The 24,611-nt window shown below is 46.6% G+C and overlaps 1 protein-coding gene across 2 annotated transcripts; it reads right to left on the bottom strand.

The window, feature by feature from the left end:
• LOC104399942 (gamma-aminobutyric acid receptor subunit beta-4) lies at nt 1–23,029 on the bottom strand. Of its 2 annotated transcripts, none has more exons than XM_010023608.1 (6): nt 22,806–23,029; nt 10,280–10,362; nt 5,902–6,039; nt 4,108–4,260; nt 1,097–1,353; nt 1–611 (listed from the first exon to the last, which is right to left on the bottom strand). In XM_010023608.1, exons 1-6 carry the CDS (start codon nt 23,009–23,011, stop codon nt 234–236), a joined length of 1,215 nt encoding a protein of 404 aa, XP_010021910.1. In that variant the 5' UTR covers nt 23,012–23,029; the 3' UTR covers nt 1–233. The 2 variants fall into 2 exon arrangements, with proteins under 2 accessions (XP_010021910.1, XP_010021911.1); XM_010023609.1 differs by having other exon boundaries at nt 1,109–1,353.
• Nucleotides 23,030–24,611: the final 1,582 nt, after the last annotated feature.

Below are 24,611 nucleotides of genomic sequence, written 5' to 3'. Positions count from 1 at the left end.
TCCCTGAAACCAAAACCCCTCCCATATACCCTTCTCTCCCTTACCCCCCCAACACACACTCCGTGGTTCTACATGTGCTGAAAAGAGAAGAGTAAGCTTAGAATAAATCTAATGAATCAAAGGAATAAATGATAATGATAGTAAAGAGTAAAACCCAAACCCAAAAGACCACAACACTCCTGTGTTGTCATTGTCTGAGTGTCTGTCCCTATCTCTCTCGGAGGCTGCAGGCATCAATTTACATAGTACAACCAGTAAACAAGGTTGAAGAATCCAAAGGTGATTGGAAAAATGATTCGTGACCACTTGTCAATGGTGCTGACGTCTGCCAGGTCTGGGATTTTAAGCTTCAGCTTAGATGACCGCCGGCGGAGACGGCTGTTGGCACGGTTGCGGGCTGCAGCATGGTGGGTCAGTGGACCATGGCGGTCCAGGGTTGGGTGGTGACCAAATCCATCCCGAGAGGCCAGCTGCTTGCGGAACTGGATTCCTGAGCCTTCGAAGGACATGACAGAGTTTCGAGAGTCGCCAACACTGCTCATCATGTCCGTGGCCAGCAGCTCATTGTTCATCTCCAGAGTGCTGAGGAGGATGTTACCATAAGGGTCAACCTACAACAGGGAAGACAGAGAGAAAGGTAGTGGGGATATCCTGTGTACAAAGCACACAGGGCCATGCCATCAGGGATGATGCTGAACTGTTTTCTTTGTAACAATACCAGTGACAGGGTCATTTGTGAGCTCTGAACCTGGACTTCTGCACTTGAAAATGTTATCTACTAGTGCTGCAGTCAAAGGACCAGCCACATGTGCTTGCAGCAAAGTTCTGAGTGGGTTAGAACGATTTGCCCAACATGGCAGAACTAAAAGCCACGGGGGTACTTTTGGGTACACCTGCCTTACGCAAAAGGATCGTCCTGATAAGACTGGCTTGAGGATGATGACAAAATAATCAAGGAAAAAAACATCCCCAGTAATCACCAGACAGGGGAAGTGGAGTTGATCTCTCATGATGAGGAGAAAGGCTGCTCCACAGCTCACCCAGGACTGAATGTGGAATCTGAAGTTTCCTGCCGCAATGAAAGAAGGGGACAAACCTGCTCTCTCACCCTCTTCTCCTCGTAACGGTGGCGCTCATTGTTGGCCTTGCCGATCCGTTCACTCTGTTTCTTTTGCTGCCGGGGGCCTCGCCCGAAGAAGATGTAGTTGACAAAAGCATACTCCAGGAGAGCCAGGAACACAAAGACGAAGCAGCCCATGAGATAAACGTCAATAGCCTTGACATAAGGGATCTTTGGAAGAGTCTCCCGCAGATGGGTGTTGATGGTAGTCATTGTAAGTACCGTGGTGACCCCTGTAAAGAGAGGGTAGGTGCTCTGTTACAAAGGTGGGATGGTTTCCTGAAATTCTACCCTCAGCTTTCTCCATCCCTTCTCCCAGCTGGACAACCTCAGGAGGGATGGGATCAGTGGAGCGGGGAAGAAAAGTGTCATTATTTTTAGCCCAGCTGCTCAATGCAAATCACTGCAGAATATAAACCAGATGCCAACAGTGTGAGAAAATGTCAAAGCTGAGTATCATCAGCATGATGGGGATAAACATCCTCTGGACCTTGGTTCTTTAAGTAAGTTCTCCCTGATATTCCTTCTTTCCCTCAGCACGGTAGGAAACATTCAGTTTTGCTTTCAGTCTCTCAACCTCTTATCCTCCCTTTTTTCTACTTCATGAACACATCAGGTTTCCCTACGCCTACCTTTTTTCTACTTCATGAACACATCAGAGTTCCCTACATACGACTGAATGCCTCAGTATCCTTGACATGAATTTATAATTGGCTATGTCTTTCTAATGCTATGAATAGGAGATAGAATGAAGAGATTCTCTCTTCATGGTGCTTTCTTTTTGTGTCTACTTCATAGGCTTCTGTCTACATCCTTGACCCCATCAATTCCCACCTTCCTTTCACTAGCTTTACCACTCACTACTTCAATTATCATCTGCACACTCTCCTCCCATAGTTCTTATGCTCTACTTTTTAGGTCTACTTATATTTCCTGCATCTTAAATAAACATTTCTTGGTCTCACTGAACACACTTTTCCCAATTTACTCAGTCTCCAAGAGCCTAGTGCACCACGATTACTCTCACAGCTTCAGTCTTCCTCAATTTCTTCTCAGCCTCCTTCCTTCTCTGGGCTGTCAAAGTGGCCTCAAATCTGCCTCTTTGACAGTCTTCTGCCAACTTCATTAAGATGGTAATGATCCTTCATGCTTCTTTTGGGGGCAGTAACTTTCCCTCTTCAACCTAATCTTCTTTCCCCACTTCTCTAGCTCAGCTGTCCTGCTTTTCTTACTACCTTGCGGATCTCTCTTCTTCTAGTGTCCCTCATCTCTCTTTTGGCAGCTCTCTTCATCTCCATGACCTTAATTTGCTATTCTGGTCAAACCTCTTTGTGCATCCTGGACCTCTGCTTGTCCTGTTTCCCCTTCACCCTCATGGACTCTTCAGTGTCATTCCTGATAAAAGATTAAAGATTTAAAGAACTAATAGTCTTCAGTTCACAGAAGAGTAAACAGAAGTGAGATGTATTTATACTCACAGAATATATTATATTGTCTATATTTAGACAGGAATCTACGTATCCAGAAATCTGGGGCAAAGAAAGGTGGAAGAGAATGTTATCTACATCTCCATTAAGAACTGGACAAGTTGCAATGGAGACTTGGGACAAAGAAGAGCTTTTCAACTAAATAAGTAGGCAAATCTGGAGATAAAGCCCAGAGGAGGCTGTGGAGTCTCCTTCTTCGGAGCTTTTTAAGGACAAGTTATATAGAGAGCTGTCAGGAATAGTTCAGGGAGAGCTGTTACTGTTCTGATCTACATTGTTTTTCTTCTATCTTCTCCTCTGAATCCAGATGTCAGTAGAAATTCAACAGCTGTGTATCTCATGTCCATCCTTCTGCTTGTGTTTTCACTGTGCTAGCAATGTCTGCCATGGTCTCTTTTTTCTTCTCTCAGTGATTATACTCTTGTCAATGCAACTTACCTTTTTTATTTACCATGTTGACATTGTTCCCTCCCTGCTCCAGCCTCTCCAAGCAAGCACAGCCAAATCACCTATTTGATACCTTCGTACAAAACATCCCTCCGTTGAGTCTTCTCACACTCTGTTTTCTCCTACAGTTCATTTAAGCCCCCAATCTTTTCTGTAAGACCTGGTCTCTACCTGTGCTCAATTGCCTCTCCAAGCTGTTTCCTACTCACAGATTAAATCCTTCTCCCTCCCTGGATCTCCTATTTCCTCTGAACTTTCTAACATGTTGCACAGCCCCATTCTCATATGCCAGCCTTCCCCCTTTTATCCTGTTCCTTCTCCAAAATCCTCAACTGCAATCCACCCCCACTTCCCTTCTGTTGCTTTAAAGACTTCATTTATTTCCTCTTATAGGAAAACATTCCTATTTAGGGGAGCATGTGCTTAAGAACACAGACTTCAACTACTGGGCCAGATTTCCCTTGGTTATGAAGGTCTTCAGCTACAGGAAGTACCTGAATGTGGCCTCAAGTGTCATGAAAATGTGTATTGCCACTTCCTTTATCTTTTTTCATCTTTTAGCCATTCACTCACCATTCTTCCTACTCTTCGGCCACCCACCCTCAGCATTTATCACCCAACTAACTGGTCCTGGTACACCCATTGGCCAAGAGGTGCCCAGATTTCTCTTAAGAAAAGTACAAACCAGAGTGAAGAAACTGGTGGGCTCGTGGCATGTCATAGCCTTACATGTCTGAGAAGCTGCGACCATTTATGCTTTTTGTTATAGAGTCTAAACTTGCACCCACAGAAATTCATGGTAGAACTTTTACTGATTCATATAATACAGATTGAAGCTTGGGAAGTACTGATACTTCTAAACAAAAAAGGCAGCTCTTCTGGATGAAAATCTGTTTTCAGAAAAAAACGTTATTCATTTGGGATGACAAGTTTGACAGTACTATGTGGCTTTCTTAGCTGCTACCTCATGAAAAAGAAGTATTTCTTACAGCTGTCCTAGCTGATCTCCCTCAAAAAAAGACCTCCTACAACACGTTATGAAAAGGTACATACCCAGTGCCACTCGTGCAGCAGAAGCATCATAATTGATCCAGAAGGAGACCCAGGACAGGATGGTGATGAGAATAGATGGCATGTAAGTCTGCAGGATGAAGTAACCAATGTTCCTCTTAATCCGGAAACTCAAGGATAAGCGCAGATATGAACCTGTCAATGATATATTAAAGGGACATGTTTGAAAGGAGGGAAAGGCTGTATTTCTGATAAGAGCTTAGGTTAAAAATTGAAATTTTACTTGGAAAATGTTCTCAAGAGACAGGGGTAATGAGAAATCTGGTTTTTTTTTCATTTAGTTATGCAGACTCACCAGTTTTTGGAAGGGGGCTCTTCAGAGTCTGCTCAGATGGCTCAGAGTATTAAGAAGAAAGGAAACTCTACATTAAATGCATTATTATATCAGACATCACTGGAGAATGTCTGTTCAGTACAGAAACTGCTATTATGGTATGTGCCAATTTGATACAGGCTTACACAGGAGACATTAACCCTATATCTGGATGCAGTGAGATGATTTTCCAATATTTCATGTGCTTGCTTTCCCTCCAAACAGCAATGAAGATCTGAATCATATTTTTCCCTAGCTGTTCTAAAAGTGGGTTATGGTCAGACTGGGCAAATTCGTATGCAAATAGAGTACTGTTAGTTAATCTGTAGGTCTTTTATTCTTTTTCCAAGTTGTTGCAACTCCCTCCTAATCTTTTAGCAAACCTAATGGGGATACTGATACTTCTACAGTTCTTTCACTGGAGCAGGGTCATTCTGACAGGAACAAAGCAGGCCCTCTCTCACTGCTGTGAAATGAAGTCCAAGTCATTCCTCCTTCCCCTAGGCAACACAGCAGCCTGAAACATGGATGTAATCATGGGTTGGCAGTGAAAATAACAAGGGAACAGTCTTTAATGATCAAGGAATTAGACTGGGAAAAAGGAGGTCATGTTCTCTCACCATTATGTGCCATTTGAGTAGCTTGAACACAGCATTTCACCAGTCTTTTCTTGAAGGTCTTACCTTTATAGACTGAAAACTTCTTTTAGAGGAATACTACCTCTTGTTGCAGGTCTCTAGACTACCAGTGCAATGGGACCCTGCTCCCAGCATGCCCCCAAGGCACTATTGTAGCAACATTACCATCTGCCAGTACCGCTGACAGACTCAGGCTGTGATTTCATGGCATTTCAAAATTGTCCTATTTAGCAGGTGTGTGGCATGCTGTTCTGGCAGTGAACTCTGTGCCAGATCAAAGTGAAGACAGCAACCAAAATCCAAACCCTTCCAACTTTCCAACTGGCAGTATCTGAACCGTCCAAGGTATTCTCTCCAGATCTTTTTATTGCCATGCACAGATGGGTTTGCATCATACCATAGACCACTTGCTTTTCAACCGATAAATTCTTCTGCTTACTATTGAACCTACATTAGCTTTGAGAGCAAGTTGAAAACCACATGATAATGTGAAGGCTGAGAATCTTCTAAAGAAGTTCTGGTTTGAGCTCAGTTGGTGTTTTGACTGTTCTGACTAAGAAATGAAAACAACTGCAGCAAAAAAAATGTTCCTATAAGTGTCCAAAGAGAAGCAGAAAACCCCCCAAAACCCAAAAAACCAAAACCAAAACAAATTTGATGATTTGATGGGCACAGAAGATGCCACTTTTCCAGATGAATGGGCTCCTAAGTTGAAACTTAGATCCTAAGTTAATGCCTCAGCATTTGAATCAGAGGAACAACCACACTGACGTTGATCAGCAGAATGTTTGCACCTTCCATCGCATCCCTTCAGCAGAGACTCACCGGTGGTGAAGACCACTTCCCTGCTGACCAGCCTCTGCTCGATAATGGTGAACTGGGGCAACTCTAGCACCTCCATCCCTGTGACGGCAGAATCATTTCCTTGCCAGAAGAAGACAATGTCATCAACCGTGTAACCATCTGCAGAGATGAAGAAGCACAGAGAGAGAACTAAGCTGACAAGCTGAGGCTGGTAACACCCCCATTTTCACTAAGTTATCTGGAAGAGGATCCAAAGGAAACCCCACACCATCAGATAGCAGGCATAGCTCCTCCCTGCTGACGTACTTTTCTTCTTCAGCTGAGCTTGGCAGTACAGTCCCCAGAGGAAGAGGGAAAAATTGGTCAGAGCTCCCACTTCTGGCTAGAATTTAGGAGGAAAAGGTGAGAACTGGACAAGCCTTGACATGGAGTCTGATATCTCCATTGCTGACATGACAGGACCTGTGCATCAGAAGCCTGTCAAATGCACCAAACATAGCAGTTTGGTTTTTAAAACCTGCCTCCTTTTACCAGAAGGGGGAGATCACACAACACATTCTGGTGGGGGCTAGGTAAACAGAGCATCTAGGTACTAAAAATTCCCAGAGAGAAGAAGATCCACAACAGCAGTTGAAAAGAAATTTGAACATCAGAGAATCTCCTTTGTCTAAGAACCGTCAGTCAAAATTTGGAGCCAAGAAGTGGACAGAATCTCTGAGATCACAGGTTGCTTTTACCAGGTGCTGGCTGAAAAGAGTGCTAATGGGAGAACAGAGGGAGTCAGGCTGGTAACAAATACTCATCCCTTGCACTTCAGGGGAATGGATGTCTTAACTCAGTCAAGGGTACAACATCTTGCTTTAATCCCAAGCTATACATGCCAGACCTTCGCAGCCTTCACAGGCTGGAAGTGCTGAGAAGCCCATAGCCACAGTCCAGAACAAACACTCCTGAGATGTTCTAGACATATAGGAAATGAGGCCCAGGGGATGAAATCACGCAGCTCCCTTCCCATCAGTGTGATGTTTGCAGCCCTGCCCATTGCCTTTGCGAGCAAGGATTCATCTCCACTTAAAAATTAATGCCACTTGTGGCAAGCTTGGTTTTGAAGCACTGTGGCTGTTTCTGCACAAGGGGTGGCCTCTTATTCTAAGCAAAGTGCAGAGCTGCATGGGAGAACCTCTGTGTGCAATGAAGCAGTAATATATGTACAGGCTCTGGTATGGCACAGTGCAAGGCTTCCTTTAGAGCATGAACTTCACCTATGCCCATAGACCACTTTTATTCACAGCCTGCACTGCGGCATGACAGCCTGCCTTGTACACAAGCCCTTGGAGCAGAGAGGCAGTTGGCAAGCAATACCCAGCAAGGCTAACATCCACTAGAGAGAGCTGCTACCAAAACCAGCACCGGTGGGATCTGGGGAATGATGAGCTGTTGAATGTACCATGGAGAAGTTCTTCTACCTACCCTTAGGGGCCAAGGGTTACCCCAGATCAGAGCTGAACTTCTGAGGATGGTGCAAACAGTGGACAAAGAGCTGAGCAATCTGGTCTGATCTCATAGCTGACCCTGCTTTGAGCTGCGGTCTGGAGTAGAGACACCCTGTGGTCTCTTTCCAAACTGAATTATTTGATGACTGTGTAGCCTCCAAACCCACATCCTGTGCTCTCAGTCATTACTGCGCTTATTCATGGGTGCTAAGAAATAATAACGATCTTTCAAATGCCAGATCTGCTTCTGATGTAAAACAGCCAAGCCAGGGCTCCACCTTCTCACCCCACAGAATGATCCTGCTCCCATGGCGGTAAGTGGTGAAGCAACCAAACCCACGAGCCCACAGAATTTGGGACCCTTGGATTGTCATCTCATCTGCTGCAGACACTGGGGTGTCATGGGGTGTTGCACTGCCTCCAGTACCACAGCTTTGTGCACAGGAACTGGTATTTGCATCATCTGTGAAGGGGGAACTGCAGCATCTCTCCCAGAGCACTGAGACCAAGTGTGGAAAGCAGCAAGAAACAGCCACTCCTCCCGGTGGTTGATTCCAGCAGCTCGAACTCTCTCTCAGCTGAAAACATCGTGTACAATTTTACATTTGAATTCATCTGGCTCAGACTTTCAGACTCTGGTGGTTGTTGTGAATTTTTTTAGGAGGTTACCAAGCCCTTTCCCACCCAGCACTCCCCCTCTGCAGGGGTGCACCCAGCCTGTAAACAAGTCACCTCTCTACCTCCTTTGCAGTAAACAAACCAGATTGAGCTATTGAGGTTTCTCACTGCAAAACATCTGCTCTAGCCCTTGAACCACTTTTCAGCATCTTTTCTCAACCTCTTTTGATTTCTCAACTTCCTTTCTTTATTTTCAAACCCAAACATAGACAGAGTCCCTTTCCCAAATCACCAGCGACACATTCAGAGGCCAATTGATTCCCTGCTCTGATTCATGGCTCCCTGGTTTATATAACCAAGACTCACTCCAGCCCTTTTCCTGAGCCTTGTTATGATCCCTCCAGCAGTGATGCTGTGGGCTGCCATCCCTTCATTATTGCCCCAGGTCAATACCCGTGAGGATACAAGTCCCTCACTGTGGCAGCCTGGCCTGTGCTCCTGCACCCAGGCACAGACCTCTGCATTTAGCTGCATTTAAATGCATTCTGGATGCATTCAAATTGGGAGGTATTCACATGTGCAGCGAGCAAGCCATGTGAACTAATATCTTCATCATCCACAAATTTTACAGCAGTGACTTCAAATTTACTTCCTGATCTGCAATGAAAATGCCAAATTACAGTAACTAATTTTAGGAGATCTCGCAGTTAACCAGCTCTCTTCCATTTATTCCATGACCCATGGAATGGGGTACCATTTTCTGTATTTTTTTCTTATTATGGCATTACACAATATGAAATCAAACGTGTTTTTCAGGAAGCCATTTTTTAAAGTGACTCGAAAGGGAAAGGTTGCTCAGTCTATAAATAAACGCTTTGCTTTGATTTCTAGCTTTAAAAAGAAAACTAGGTTTCCATTTTACTTTTAAAAAGCAAAAGAACTGTCACAAAGACAAGTCATTTCAACCTGGAATATCATAAAGTATTGATACGACATCTTAAAATGTCAGATTAACAGCCTGTTTGCAGCCTGTCTCATCAGGTTTTTGTTGAATCCCGGCACATAGCTAGGCAGGGGTAGATGCAGTAAGGATGATTTTTGGGGTGGAGGGATAGGATCAACAGGCAGTGCCAGCACTGGCTTATCTCCTGCACGTAAGTGTCCCATGCTGTTGTGGGGGAAGAGACCCCAGCTGCTTGCTGCTGCTTTCCAAACCCAGCACCCCTGCACCACGAAAGGGCTATTTTGGTGGGTTTGGGGTTTTGGATTTTAGTATATTATGTTTTTAAGCCAGCCATAAAAGGACTTTTATTCCAGAGATGTGTGGACTTGGAAGCAAACAAAATGGAGCCCTGCAGATTTCGAATGTGCAAGTGTGTAAAAGACAAAAGCTCTGAGGAAGGAAACTATTGAATCTCTTCATCTCAGCATGGATCTTAGAAATATCATAAGGAAATGTAGCTTTGACTAACAAATTGGCTTGACATGTCCCATTAAGAACAAAATCGCAACGTGGGGAACTGTAGGTAATTCTCTGCCTTCTGTTTTCTTGGTTGTATCGTAAACTATTCTCAAAATGCTAAGGAGTGCCAGAAATGACATGTCATTAGTGCCTCCAGCAGGACCTAATTTACATCCCATTACCCGCCACGCCAAGTGCTGTGCATCCCGAGCAACCCGAGCTAGCGGGAGCAGGAAGGGGGCTCCCAGGCGCAGGCAGGGCTGGGAGGCGGCACGGCACCTTCCAGCTATGGATGCTGTGGGACCTCTTTTATGAAGAAAGCAATTCTCTGATAATCACTGCTGAAACTGCATCATCATTACAGTGAGATCTGCTGCTCTGGACTGCTCCTGCGGGGATACTGCAGTGCATTTTTATGAGGGAGAGCCGGACCTCCTCCGCCAGCGCAGTTGGAAGAGGTTTTCCATAAGAACCAAGGGAAGATCTAGGTGGGGAGGGACTGCAGGAAGGCTTGGGTCCCATTTGCTGTGCAGAGCAGGGCCAGCCCTGAGTGAGGGATTTGTTAGGCTTCCACACCCCCCTCCTGAGGGTGAGAGTGATTTTAATACCAAGCCTGATAGAGCTCCGTTTTCATGGGCATTTCACCAACAAGGTCCCTTCAGGATGGAGTTTGAACTAGGGAGCCTGGTCCTGCCCCATGGGACATCCTCCAGGAGGGGTAGCCCATAAAACCCCTGGGAGGCATCCCAGGAGCAGGATGCTGTGGGTTGGGCTGGGTGGCATCAGGTGCCCCGAGTGCCAGAGGATGGGCATGAGGCATACGCACAGCTCTCGATCTCCAGTGTGCAGTTCTGCTGGTCCAGGGGGTACCTCCGCAGGTCCATCATGCAAGCGGCTGTGGTGGTGATCCTAAAAGGGGAAGAGAGAAGAAAAAAATCTGTTGTGTGCTTCTCCTTATTAAAAAAAAAAGAAAAAAAAAAGAAAGAAAAAAAAAAGGAAAAGAAAAGAAAAGGAAAAAAGGAGAAATGAAAGGCAGACGTGAAAGTCAGGCAGCATTTGGGGCTGCTGTTTCCCTGGAAACCAGGGAGATCCATGGTGGGAGGTGTGCGGGGTGGGGGGCTGGATGCTGCTCAACCTCAACTGCATGGCATAAACCCTTCGTGACTCACGTCAGCAAGGCAATATCTCTATTAACAGGGTGGGGAGGGATTTGTGTTCCTCCTCTGTCTCTCCCTTGAGAAAGACAAAGAAACCAGGAGTAGGCAGAGTGGGGAAGAAGAGTGGCATGTCAGTTTGTAAGAGGGAGACTGCTGATACGTGTCCATAAAACCAAAGAGGTATTAAATGGCCCAGCAGTGACCTATGGAGAAGAATGTCTGACCGCATCACCTTGCCCCTTTCCTCCTGAGTTGCCCCAATGACCTACCTGCAGCCCTCTCCCCCCAATCCATGCCCTCTCTATCGTGCCCACTTTGGAACTGCCAAATCCTAAATCCCAGACCCCACCAGTGGGGGAAAGAGGGCATGAAGCAGAGACAGAGCAAATCCACATCTAACTCACCAGCTTGGCAACATTAACAGGCTGCCCCTATTTCTCAAATATATTGCTGCCCTCACCCCTTAATGCAGTTTTCTTCCTGTGCAATGTATGTGCGCAGAGTACTGAAGATGGGGGAGAGATTGGTGCATTCTCCCCCCTCCTTTTTTTTTTTTTCAATTAACCATCTGGAAGGCATTAATCAAGCTACACATTTTTTTACTATGTAGGCATAACCAGTGAACTGTTAACAAGAAAGCTTTATCTTCTGAGCCCTGTGGCCTGGGAGGGAGAAAAGGGAGGGGAAAAGAAAAGAAAATCAAGAAAGCGGAGAGGATGAGATGGCGAAGCAGCAAACAAGAAAGGGGAAAAAACGATAGAAAACATCAATGGTAGAAAAAGAGACCAGAAAGAGGGAGAGAATGGGTGAAGCTGGACAGAAAATTGGAAAGGGGGGCAAAAGGGGGGGGGCAAGCACCCCCATTGGGGCAGCGTTATCCCACGGGTACCAGGGCAGGGGCTGCACAGGGCAGGCGAGCAGCCCCGCAGAGCTGCTGGCTCTTTAAGAAATCTCGTGTGCTAAATTTATCTCTCTGCTGTCTGTGAAGTCTGTTTGTAGGAGATGAAGCCTTGAGGAGAGCCTTTGCCACTGCCTGCCGTGCTATAAATAGACCCGAAGAGACGGAGGGAATTTATATATATCCTCACTGAGTCTAGATACAACATTGCAACTGCCCTCTCTCCGGGCAGGGGGCCCAAGTGAGCTCTTAACCCTTTTATCTGTAATGCGGTTGGGGTGGAGGAGAAAGCTCAGAGGGGGGAGAAGGATAACGGGACATGGAGCTCTTAAAAATGATCATCATGGCTTTGGTATTGCATGCATCGATTTTACAGCCTCCCAGCTTGGCACCTCTAGGAGGGCTGCTGGAAACGCAATGCCTCTCCCACCCTAATCCTCCTGGACCAGGGCAGCTGGGCACAGGAGACCACTGTGGAGGAGCAGAACTGAAGCATCCCTTGGGGGAGCTGCACCTTGCCCAAAGTGGCAGGTGCAGAGTCCATCCTGGCCAGGCACTGAGACCAAAGAGTCATGCACGGGCATGACTCATCCCCCTATGCTGCACAAGGCATATACTATATATATATTACACTGCACCCGTGGGAAATAGCAGTTACAAATGCGTTTTCCTGCTTTCCGCAAAGTGCGAGATGCAAAAATGACATTTTTCCACCCGATTTGTGCGACCCTGCAGGCTAAAACCTTTCCACAGTGTCCACCCCAAAACTGCAGCCTGGCTGGTTAACTTGGCCCCACAAAGGACATCCAGGGGAAACCTTTTCTGGTTCGAGAAGGACCCTCTTGCCTCTTGCCAGGATTTGCTTATCACCTGCAGTGCTGGTTGGAAATGCAGAGCACGACACAGTGAGCTATGGCTACCACGCTCCATGCGCCAAATCCTGCTCACACTAGCAGCCAGCATAAATCCAGAGCCACTCCAATGATTTTTGCAAGATCACACCAATTTATATCAGCAGAGATTTACATCAGGGCAGAATTCAGCCCTGTTGGTTCAAAAAGAAGAGAGCCTCAGGACAGGCAGGACAAAAGGGAGAAAAACAGGACTAAGAGGGCATCTGTCTTCAAAAGACACACAATTTCTCTTTCTTTTCCCCATTAAAGGGCAGGTGTATCTGCACTGTATAGTTCAGCATCCTCCAGAGATACCCCAGTTGGCTGCAGGTGATCTGCCAATGTAATGCTGCTCAGGCAGGTGAGAACTGGGACGAGGTAGGGTGAAGGTTTTGTTCTGTTTTCAGAGCAGACCTTGCAGAGCCACAAGCCAGGAAACACCCATCTGGAGCAGTTCAGCTGCGGAACAGTACCCATGGTGAGGAGTGCCTGGCAAAACCAGGGGCACTAGCACCACAGGACCATGTGGACGTGGGGCTTCTGCAGCATGACAAGATGTGAGGGGCAGCTGGCCTGGAGCACCAGCTTCAGCTCAGGTCCTGCCTCTGGGCTTCCTAAACCCTGATGAACCAGCTCTTGGGATAAAGCTAGTGGCATCCCAGAGAGAAAGGGGATGTTTAATTCTTTAGACTTCAGATGTCATAAAGCATCCTGGACACTGGCTTCCCTTTGCCATACCCTGCTTGAAGTCCCTGGGTGACCTGCAGCATCAGCACCCTGTCACTGTTGATGAAATGTCCACCTATGGCCTTTGTAACTGATTCAACATTCACTTGCACTTAGGCCAAGAGATTTCTCTAGCTCCTTTGGTGGCTGTGTACTATGGGCAGGGGGGACTCAAAGGAATGAGAGGCTCCACACACTTCCCACAGCCAGAGGGCAATGGAAGCAAAACTCAGGCTCCTCAGTGACCTTGTGGGGCCCAAAGGACCAACCTCATGCTTTGATGGGTATAAATGTCTTACCTTGTTACACTCTGAGATGTTGTGAGATGTGTTTGCTTGGCACATAGAAGACAGCATGGAGAGAACTGGATGGAGAGATTTACACTAGGGAGCTCCTGCATGTCTCAGCAGGGTTAACAGGCAGTAAAGGTGGAAGGGAAGTAAGAGGTGGAAAAATGAGGAGAGGATCAAAGAATGATAATGTCATGAGCACTGATGGAGGAGGCAGGAGTGGAGATGAGTGACAGGAGAGCAGATAGTGCGGGACAGGAGGCCACCAGGGTAAGGGAACATAGGAGAGGGATCTGGGAAAGCAAGGGGTAAAGCAGCCTGGGGGAGGAGAACTGAAGAAGAAAGAGAGGTTAAAAGACAGAAAGCAGAGGAGGAGTGGATACTCACTCTGTGAGAAAGGAGATGAGGAGACAGAGAACAAAGCATCACCCTGTAAACAGCTCTAGACAGAGCACACTGCCTCCAGAAGACGCGACCAAAGTGAAAGGAAGCAGGGAGCGCGGGGGCCGGAGGGAATGCCAGGGAAGGATGCCACCTTCCCCGTGGCGTTAGCAAGAGGCGCTGGCACCTGGCCAGGCTGCATCTTCTCCCTCCCCCTCCTCCTCTCCAGCTCATCTACCCACCTCCCTCCCCTTTCAAATTCAGAGATTTGTGTGGTGTGAAATCTCATCTACTTTGACGGCGATTCACAGAGACACTGCATCGGAGATGATGCGCACGATGCGCTCAATGAAGCGGCCCCGCTCCCTCCAGCCACTCAGCCCGGCCACCACCTCCACCTCCTTTTTCCTCCCTCAATCTCTGCCCACCACATGGACCTCCAGGCCAGCACCCTCACATGTCACAACCTTTACACCTTGTTCCCCAAGGAAAAGACACTGATGCCCTTGCCCTCATCCTTTCTCCTGAGGTCTGTAGGCAGTCATGCTATCAAGCAGCCAAGTCCTCACTGCTCTGCTAGTCTGCTGCACAGCTGGCAGGTGGACACAGTTCATATGGAGGGACATAAGGCTGTGGAGAAAATACTGTACTTAACTACTAAAAGTACTAAAAAAAAGGAGGGGGGCAAAAAAGGGATATGCATTCATGAGATGTCGAGCAGCTCTGGCAGGCTGTGGGCTGATGGAGATACTTTTTCTCTGCTACCATGCAGTGGCTCCAAGCAGAAGCCAAAGTAGCATGGATACCTCATTCTGGAGAGCATCCTTCAATCCCAGGAGAGGTAGAGAGAAGTAATCTCTAGAAAAGCAGCCATAAGGAAACTCTCGGAGTGCTAGATCTCTATTTTTTCCAGTGAGGAAAGCTCTGCCCACTTGAAGCTTTTATTGACAAATCAGTTGCTGGCACAGAAAGGGTAATGCACCTCACCCTGCTGTCCCTCTGCCTGCTCTGCAGGCTGAACCCAGCAGCAGCAGAGGACTGTCCCACCACAGCTGCAGCTCAAAAGGGAGCGCTCAACTTTCTGCGAACAGAAATACTTCTGTTCTCCACAAACATTTCCTTTCTCTGACATGAACACCACCAGCCATTTCATTCCCTCCCTGGCCCTCCACATCACTGTTTACTTATTAATGGCTTCTTCTGTCTTACTTAGAAGGATTATGTAAGTTCACAGACAGTGAGCAGCATAGAGCTCCAACCTGTCATTAAAACCTGCCACGGCTGAATGTCTTCTTTCCATCTCCTCCTTATTCTGCTGCTGGCTGCCTCCACGGTAGCTGCATTTCCAGCTCCTGCCCCAGTCAGATCCCCCTCTAACAAACTCTACAGGCCTTCAGCCACCCGTTTATCCTCCAGACCATTTCCAGTGTTTTGGGACAACCTAATTCACCAGCTACAAGTGTAAGGGGCAAAAAATTACTTCCCCCAACTATAATCTGATTTCAAAAGGAGCAGGTCCAGCCTCTCTAAGGAGGACTGGGTGGTTGAGAGGGGAAGACTATTATCTTTGAGGGATTCCTAAAGGCCTTCCCTTTCCCTTAAGCTCATACTTGCAGAACAAACTGCACTGTCTGCATTATAACTATGTCTATACCAGTGAACTAAACACGCCTGGCACTGTTTTCTGGGGTCAGTGTCAGTTGGTACAGAACAGCCTTTGTCTACACTTAAATTCTTACTCTCCAGCAAAAGGGTCTGGCTGGATGCAAAATGCCCATTGTGAATGGCCATCAGCCTCTGCTGTGCTCCAACTGGGAAATGCCCAAGAGAATGTTTGTGGACACAGACCAAACCTAGGAAACAAACTGGCTATGTGGGCCACTGATGTCCAGTGCCCAGAAACGTTCCCTGAGACCTTTGGTTTCAAAAGGATGCTGCCTAAAATTCAGCATGGATGAGAATAGGAGGAGTATAGCAGAAATATCCCCACTATTGCTTTCTCAATTCAAGAAAAGACAGAGCTATAGGTTCAGGCACTTACCCTATTTTGCAGTTATGGATTAAGTGTCATTACACAGGGCCTAACACAAACGCTTTTACAGCAGAAGATAAACATTTTCTTAAGTTGCTGGTTGCAACTTTTTGGATTTCAGATCTCCCAAGAAGCTGAAGATGCTCCTGTCCCCCTGGGACACAGACTCCCAAAGCTCGTAACAGTTTGTAGCAATAAGGACAAGGGACAGAAGCAGCTCGTGTTTTTCAGGACTTGTGCAGGCTAACCCCATGGGGCAAGTTAGACTTGTAAGGGAATTCTGGTGACTAAGAGGAGGGAGAGAGGCAAAATTGCTGTTTTGCTGAGCAGGGAAAAAAGGAAATGAAGACAAACGGATTTTTTTACTCTGTACTTTCTCCAAGTCAGCCATAAAAACATGCTACCAAATGTCACCTTCTGCCTGGCAGTAAACACAAACTTTGAAGGGCCCGGAGGGATTTATAAACCCGTGGTGAATTCTGCCATTCTTTTAACACTGCCTGATCTTCGCAAACTCCTGGAGGTCATGTTAGAACCCAGGGCAAGGCAAGGATATGGAATATTTTCTCCTTGTGTCTGCTTGCCTTAAACTGACTCCATAAGCCTTGGCACAATCCTGCTAAGGTCACTCTGTTTCCAGAAGCATCTGTGCTTGCACAGGCATCCTTTGATAAATAACAGTGTGCGCTGCACTCAGATGGGCGAGGGAAAATAAAGCTCTTCTAAACTAGTACTCAGGGTACCAGTCATTTAAATCGCCCATTTTCTGGGCTGGGAGAGTACAAAGCAGAGCTGCCTTGGCTACAAGGTTTTGATTTTCTACCTTTTTATTCTATTGCAAATGCACTGTGCATCTGGCAAGTTGTCAACTGGATTGGGGAACAGGAGATACCCAAGTGGAATATGTTTTAAAAGAGATTTGATTGTTACAGTTGCTTCAGACAAGAGTGACCTGCACTTCACAGAGCAGGAAGTCTCTTCCTTCAACAGCATCAGGCTGGGATGAAGTTGAATTAATAAACCAGTAACTCATGACATAAATCCGTGGGATTTGGTGAAGAATAGACAAGGTCCAGGGATGGGCTCAGACTGGTGGCTGGGATAGGATAAGGAAGAAGACAAAGAGGTACTGCCAGGGTGAGCTGGCAGTTCTGAGCACACAAGTGATTTGTGAGGAGACAGTGGGAATCAGCTGTTTGTGGATACTCCTTCACCTCTGTTTCTGCTAACAAACAAGTCAGACTTATAGGAGATGTAGCACAGGCAGCAATTCCAGCCAGGCCCTGATGATGCTTGCCTCTGTTGTTACAGCATTAAGGATGGAGAAAGAGCTCAGGCTTGCTTCTTTACCCTGTTTTAGTGAGCTCCAATTTCTTCCACAGTTTCTGAAATTCCATATTACTCAGCTTTCTTCCAGTATTTCCAGCTAAGTCCCCCATCCCAACCCTGGGAATCGAAAGTGCAGAAGGAGATCTGTCCTTGACTGCAGTTGAAGAGCTGAGCTCCCAATTGAATACTTCTTTCCCCTCAGCCACCTAATGAACACTTCTCTGACTCCCATATCTTTGTAGCAGCTGGCCCAAAGCAGAGTTCTGTGGTGGGAGCCGTGCAGCGCTGCAGGACCAGCTCCACGGGCTGGCTGGATGTACATAAGCCAAACTCTTTGCACCCAAGCTGCCAAAGGAAAGATTTCTACTGCCTTTGCCTAACCTGCGGAGGGAGCAGGCAGAGCTACTGGAGACAGGATAGAGCCTGGTTCATCTCCCACATTTCCAGAGAAAACTCTTTCAGGGAGGGAAAAGGAAGCAAAAATAGCAGGTTTCTTCCCTTGTATTTTCTGGGGAAAATAAAATTGCTCAGTGGCCTCAGCACAGGAAAAACTCCTCAGTCTTAACCCATCAGGCCATCTTCTCTGCAGAAAATCAAGTAACACCCATGTAAAGAACAAGGACATGGTTGCAAACTGCAGGTGCCAAGTGAGACAGGAGCAGCAGAAACCTTTCTATCAGCTGAAGAAGCCAATAACCCCAGGCTGGGATCTCGGGAATATAATACAGACAGGGCTGGGTCTGATCAAAAGACAGGCTGGAGGTGGGAGATGTGAAGAAGTCCCTGGGATGAGCTCCAGCAGAGCTCCAGCCATGGGGTCTGGTCCACAAGCAGGTCAGCAGCAGTTTGCTGCAATGCGAGGGCTGATGTCCCCTGGGATCCTCTACCTTTGCAGGGAGCAGCTGACTGATGGGAACCTACCCCATGAAAAGCAGAAACGAAGCAGATAGATACACCCAGCTTCCCTCAGTCTGAAACAGCAAATTTCAAGTTGTTTGAAGTATGCCAATTCTCTCCCCCTTGCTTTAAGCACTGATAAGGTATTTACACTGATGAGGATAGCAGGGGTCTGCTTCCCTAAGAGAGCACTCACTGAGCTCAGAGCCCCGCTATGCTTTAGCACCTTTGTATGCACCCGAACTGCCCCATCTCTAAAACACACCTCACTGCAATGACAATCATGGACAGGAATTAAAATATCACAACACATGCACACGCTCCCCACCACCACCTTCGCAGGAGGAGATCCCTCATTCTCCCTGCACAAGATTTAGTCTCCGTCATCAAATTCCTCTGCAGTTTTTCAGTTGCTCAGTTTACATTGCCTGGGCTCCTCGCCAGCCAGGCATTGCATCTCACTTGCTGTCCACCCGGCTTTGTGCCTGCTTCCCAGCATTCTGCTCCCCCTGTGAGCTCAGGGATGCAGTCTGGGCTCCTCAAAGCACCTGTTTTGCTGGAATCTGGTTTTATCCCTAATTAGTATGAAACCAAATAGCCCCAAGATTTCCCTGAAGCATCCTTTAAAGCTGGTGTCAAATATGATTTTGAATTACCATATGAGAATTTAACATCGTTACAGTTGTTTCTATTTTTAGCTCTATAGCAAAATACTGATGACATCAGCATTTGACAAGTGTCAGCTTCTTTCACTACCAAATGGATGCTACATGGTCTAGAAAAGGAAATTAAAATCTCAGACTGAAATGGATAGCTTCTATGAGTGAGAATGTAAAGCTTACTGAATATTGTGTCAGGAGCAGACCAGCCTCTGGAGGTCCAGAGAAAGCCTTTGATGATTCTCTGTGTTACTCAGATGTCACTAATGGTAGTAAATCATCTTGAAATAGTGAAAGAAATATTGACAGAGGTGAAAAAATATTTACATAAAATTAGTAGTGAAACATCAGCAGTCTCTAAAATGCTTTGTCTTAAAAGAAAAATTTTGCCCCAAATTTTTGTTTAAAATTTGATGAAACCAGTGCAATTTCTGGCAAAAAGCCATTGGGAGGAAAAAATATACTGAACTCAACCAGTGCTATCCAGCTCTTCTTCACTATTTCATCTGCCTCCCTCCACTACCCAACAGCTGATTGCTTTGTCTTCGTGGGTAGCTCCTGTAAGCCTCCCTTCATATTGCAGGCTTTCCACATCATTTTAGCACTTCCCTGCTGTGTGCTACAGATGACCAGCTCTTCTCCTATGCTTCACAGGCACTTCTAACTCCTGCAAGGTGTTTGGCAGACAGGTGAGTTCTGGCAGCATCATGCCAGGTTACACCTGTAAAAACCTTATCACCTCTGCCAGTCTGCATCATTCCATCCCTCTCGGTGTTTGCAGAGACAGGAGCCCATATCCTCTGGGCTGGATGTGAGCTCCAGGCCCCCTGTTTGGGCTTCTGGGGTGTATGCCACCTACTAACTCATTGGGGAAGGCGGTAGGGAACTCCCGTCCTGACTCCAGTCCTGCAGCAGCCCAGCATCATCGCCACAGCACAGCCCACTGCTGTTCATGCATTCCTTTTGTTGAAGACCTGGCAACCATCTTTTAATCCAAGCCCAGTGGGAATTAATTTTGGAGTAAGCTTTTGTATTGAATGCTTTCCTAAGATGTAGCTATATTACATCTGCTGCACTCCCTTCATCCATTAATTTGCTAATTCTACCAAAAACAAGCATATGCTTTCCTGACACACAACTTTCAGAATGGAGCAGAGCAGAGGAATAAAAGGCTTTATTTACTCATGCAAACAAGTTATCTGAAGCTTGATCTCATTCTCGCTGAAGTCAGAAACAAAATACCCATTGACTCCCGTGTGAGCTAACTTGGATCTTGGGGTCTGATCCAGGGTTTGAGCCTGATCCTGCACACTTGCTGAAGGCAGGGGCCTGCCAGGGTGTCATTCTCACTGGTCTCTGACATCAGAGGCTGCTGGAAAGAAAAATGACTGTTGTACCACAAATAGCATGATTGAGTCACTTTGCTACAGGATCAGCTCAAAGGAGGGGGAAGTGACTGGCGAGAAGGTAGAAGAAGGAGCAGAGCCGTGGCATCTTGCTCAGGGGAAAACAAGCAGGCAAAGGAATAGAAATTGCATCCTTTGGCCTTCTTCCATCAGGGCAACTCCATTTTATGAATCCTCCTGAAAAATGCAGGGAAAGACAAGAATAGGCTTTGAAATATAGGGAGGACCTGCACTCTTCTTCCTGCTTGCAGGACAAGCGTGGGTGCATTTTTACAAAGATTAAGGGAAAGGTGAATATTTAATGATTATTTTCTTACTTGCTCACACCTGCTGTGTATGTGGCTATGTTTTTGAATAGGATCACAGTTATTTGCACCTGCAAAACTGGACCTAATACTTCTGTTGTCAGCAAAGTCACAGCTGCATGAATCAGTACGGAAAGCAGCCCTAGAGAAATCATTGTTCATACCACTATAAATAAAGCTAAGAGGGACTTCAAGAATTCAGGGCACCTGGCTTGTACCCCAAAAATCCCAGTGCTTTTAGGACAGTCTAAGCCAGCCACCTTGACCTGAGGTACAACTGAAGAAGAGGAGCTGCAGTTGCTCAGTGCTTTGTCTTTGCAATTGCCATTTTCTCAGGGGCAAGAGAGCAGCTTCCAGGAAAACCAGCCAAATGTTAAAACAACACAGGCAGCTCTTACAATGGCCCTGGAAATAACAGGGGCAAACAGCTGTCATATTCTTTCTATTGGCCTGGATGCAATTTTCTTCATCTCACCCATTAACACAGGTCATGAAGGGGAGCTGAGCTCCTTTAGCCACACTGCTGGGCCCCATGGGGAGGGCAGGGACAGTGCAGGAGATGTTCACACAGTGTCCCAACCTGAGCGCAAACCCTTCGAGGACTTCCAGTGCCTGTTACCTGTGCTGCAGGGCTCATGCTGCTCATTATTTGAGCTGACTAAATGGCAGCTCAAATAAAAATACGCTGGCATTTCTTCTTCTTTTGCTGGGCAGGTGTGTGCAAAGATTTCCCACCAGCATGGGGGAGGCAGCTCTACGCTCAGGTGGGCTGGATCAGCACAGAGAGAAGCCTGAGCTAAACAGCATTCTTTACATCCCCCTTCCCAACAGGCTGAATTTATGCTCCTACCTACCCCAATCCACAGCATCTTCTTGCTTAGCGTTCTCTCTTGTTTTAACACAGTGAGGGAATTTGGGGCAGTTAGCTGTGGGAAGGCTGCTCGTGGGTCAGTAAAGCTGGCTCAGGGCTCCCTGGCAGTATCAGCTAAACAACATCACTGGCCCAAGGTAGAGAGGTGGATGTACCTGTCCCAGGAAGGGAGAGGCAGAACTGGGATGGAGTCACAAAATTAGGCTTGTTGCACTTTTTGCTGCCTCTGGGGCTGGAGCAAGAGGCATCCACTAACTGGAAGGAAAACAACAAGTACATACATCACCCCACATACCACAGCCTGTCCCTCGGCACCAGCAGTGGCTGCTGCTCTTTGGTTTCCCAGGGCTCTGCCATAGGGAAAGCACAGGGTGCAGCCACCTCGCTGCCCTGGCAGGATGATGCCCTGGGCAGCCTCCTACTTTGCTATGCCTACACCCAGCCCTGCCTTCCCCAAAACATCCCTGCTACTTAGAGAAAAAAAATCATAACAAATCAGACTTTGCCACAAAACACGAAGCAGCAGAAGAGCTGATACTGTAAATGGGAAGGGTGGGTGTACCCTCTCTTTGAAGGAGAAAGGTCTTTCCTCCCCCTTTGCTGCACTGGGATGTAAGCCCAGAGCTATCGCTATCATTTGTGAATGTGGAGACAGGTCTAAAAAGCTAGCTGTGAATTCTGGTAGTCAAAAAGGAAAAAAAAAAACCCCACAAAACAGAGAGGACAAATGCTCAAAACAGACAAATACAGAATTGAGAAAAATCATTGCCTAGATTTCAGCCACAGCATCCAAACCCAGAGCTCTTACCTATAGGTGCAAGCTCCCCTTTTAGCCCTCTGTCTCCTCCATTAACTTTCTTACCTACCCTGGCATCTCTCCATATCCAGATAATGCCAAGCTTTGCCACCTCCACCGCACACAAGCACAGCACTTTCAAAGGCTGTGGACTTGCCTATGTTAATTCATTCCAAACACCACAAAAAGTCTCATCACTGGGTACCATTCCCCTACTAGAAATCAACTTTCAAGCCCCGATCTTCAGAATTACTCTGATAAAGAGACTTTTTTTAACCATACAAAAACATCTCCTACCTCATACTCAAAAATTACTAAAGTGGTTTGACTCAATGCTACAGAAATTCAGCTTTAGATACGAGCATTACAAAGTCTCATCTCAATAGGCCAAACTTGCAGAAAATCATAAGCAACTGAAAACAAGTGTTTCAAATGGAAGCATTATGCAACATGAATGACAGTGACCTGAAATGCTCAGAGCAGACTATTCCCATCTCCAATATTTGTCTATAGCAGCACAGGAAACATTGGAGACCTAAAGAAAACAACCACGTCCAACCCGGAGAAAGGGCAGATACTTAAAACTGTGCAACACTCTAGTATCTTGTGATCTTTTGGGTCCTTGCCTTACCAGAATATCTATGGAAATGAGGGAAGTTTAGATGAGATTTCATTCTTGACCACAACCAACAAAGATTCCCCTTAGACTTACCTCAGCCCATACAGGACAGTCCCATCAGGATGGAGCCGAATCATGCGGTTCTTCACTGTCACCCCGTGCAGAAAGGACTTCTTGTCATTCAGGAAGTAAGTGTCAGGCAGCCACAGCTGGTCAGCCACCCGGTTGTCCAGGGTCAGGTTGAGAGGAAGGTCGTTATATGCCAGGCGTTTGTCCCGCCAGCTCTGCTGGAAGTACATGGTGATGGTGTAGTCCTGGGAAAGAAACATCCAAGTGTCAGCCTGGCTCCCAGGCAGGGACACAACTCTGTCCCTTCACTACTGCCACTGCCCAGATCTGCGGTGGGTCTCCACATTCCCAGGCATCCAAATGTTTGTGCCCACATATCCATCAGGAGGTCTGTGCTTTGGTCTGGGAAAATGGAAAAAAGACTGAGCTTTTTAGGGGATGAAAAGACAAAACTGCATCCCACCTGCGTTGTGCCAGTCTGTGTGGAGCTCGCCTGCAAAGGTAGTGGTAGTTCAGACTGCAATAATACTAAAGGATGTCAACCAACAGTGGGCTACACTGTGCAAAAGACTTCAAGGATTGATCTCCCATTTAAGTCACATAAAGGTGTCTGGAGACAATGCAGTCACGCTCAGCCACTGCTTCTTACCAGACAGTTGGTAAAAGCCAATTTTAGTTTGAGCAGAAACTCTGGAGATTCCGAAGGGCACATGGAGAATCTCACCTCGAGGCCAGGGTTTCCAAGTCAACCCAGGCCAGCCGTGACAAGCTATTAGCACTTGCCTTGTTATATGGGCTAAGTTGGGAGCTCATTGCAATTCTCAGGAAGGGGCATATGTGGAGGAAATCTGTCAGCAGTGGAGCATGATCCACTGGTAAAGGGGCAGTTCCCTAACCATCCCCAGCTAGAACAATGCCATACATATCACCTGCTCCTCTACTGCTCAGTTGACACTGTTGCTAAGACAAGAATTCTATAGAGGGCAGGGAGAGCTGGTTGGTGGCCCACAGTATAGTTCCACAGAAACCAAACTAGTTGCTGGATGGTAACAGGACATCCAGGAGAGAGACAGAGGCCCCAGATCTGCTTGTTCAGAGGGACAGTGTTGTGGCACCATAGTAAAAGAATGATTATTTCTTCTCATGTAAACAAGTAGTACACGAAGGGACCTTGTACATGCCAGTGATAGGAAACATTCTCACAGCAGGTCTTGAACAGGTTGTGAGACAAGATTTTTGGTAGTAAAGGAACTAGCATTAAAATAACAGAATGTTGATAGATAAGTGGGCAAAAGTCTTGCTGACAGTGGCCTTACAAAAGTCAGTGATTTTTCAGAAGCCCTTAAATAAAAACCATTTTTGCAAACACATGCAAACAACCTAGAACAGCAGGGGGGCAGAGACACATTGTCTTTTCCCGAGCAGATACCTGCAGTGCCACAAGAATCCTCTTGAACACACAGATTTGCATGACAGGCATTTCTGCTCTGCAAATTCCAGCTCTTTGTGAGGGGCTGGTGAGGACCTTGCTCATGCACTAACATCTGGGCTGAGCATCCTGCTGGCCTGTCTTCTCCCACTGACTTCACTTGAAGCCAGGTTTGATTAACACATCTGAAAACAAGCTCAAATAACCACACATTAAGGGTATGCCAGCTTTCGGGTATCTAACTGTGATTCAGAAATCTAGAACCACATGCATATCCAAAAGGTCACAAAGCAAATCTGTGGTGTAAACTAGATATAAAAGCTGTATCTGTCATTTTCTGTGTCATAGTGGAAAGAACAAAAACACAGTGACAGCTTTCTGGCCAAGAAGATGTTTTGCTT

This window comes from Nestor notabilis, unplaced genomic scaffold (assembly GCF_000696875.1).
Source record: "Nestor notabilis isolate BGI_N333 unplaced genomic scaffold, ASM69687v1 scaffold14591, whole genome shotgun sequence".
Lineage (NCBI taxonomy): Eukaryota > Metazoa > Chordata > Aves > Psittaciformes > Psittacidae > Nestor > Nestor notabilis.
The sequence above is the reverse complement of the archived record's forward strand: the minus strand, read 5'-3'. Positions and strand labels throughout refer to the sequence as shown.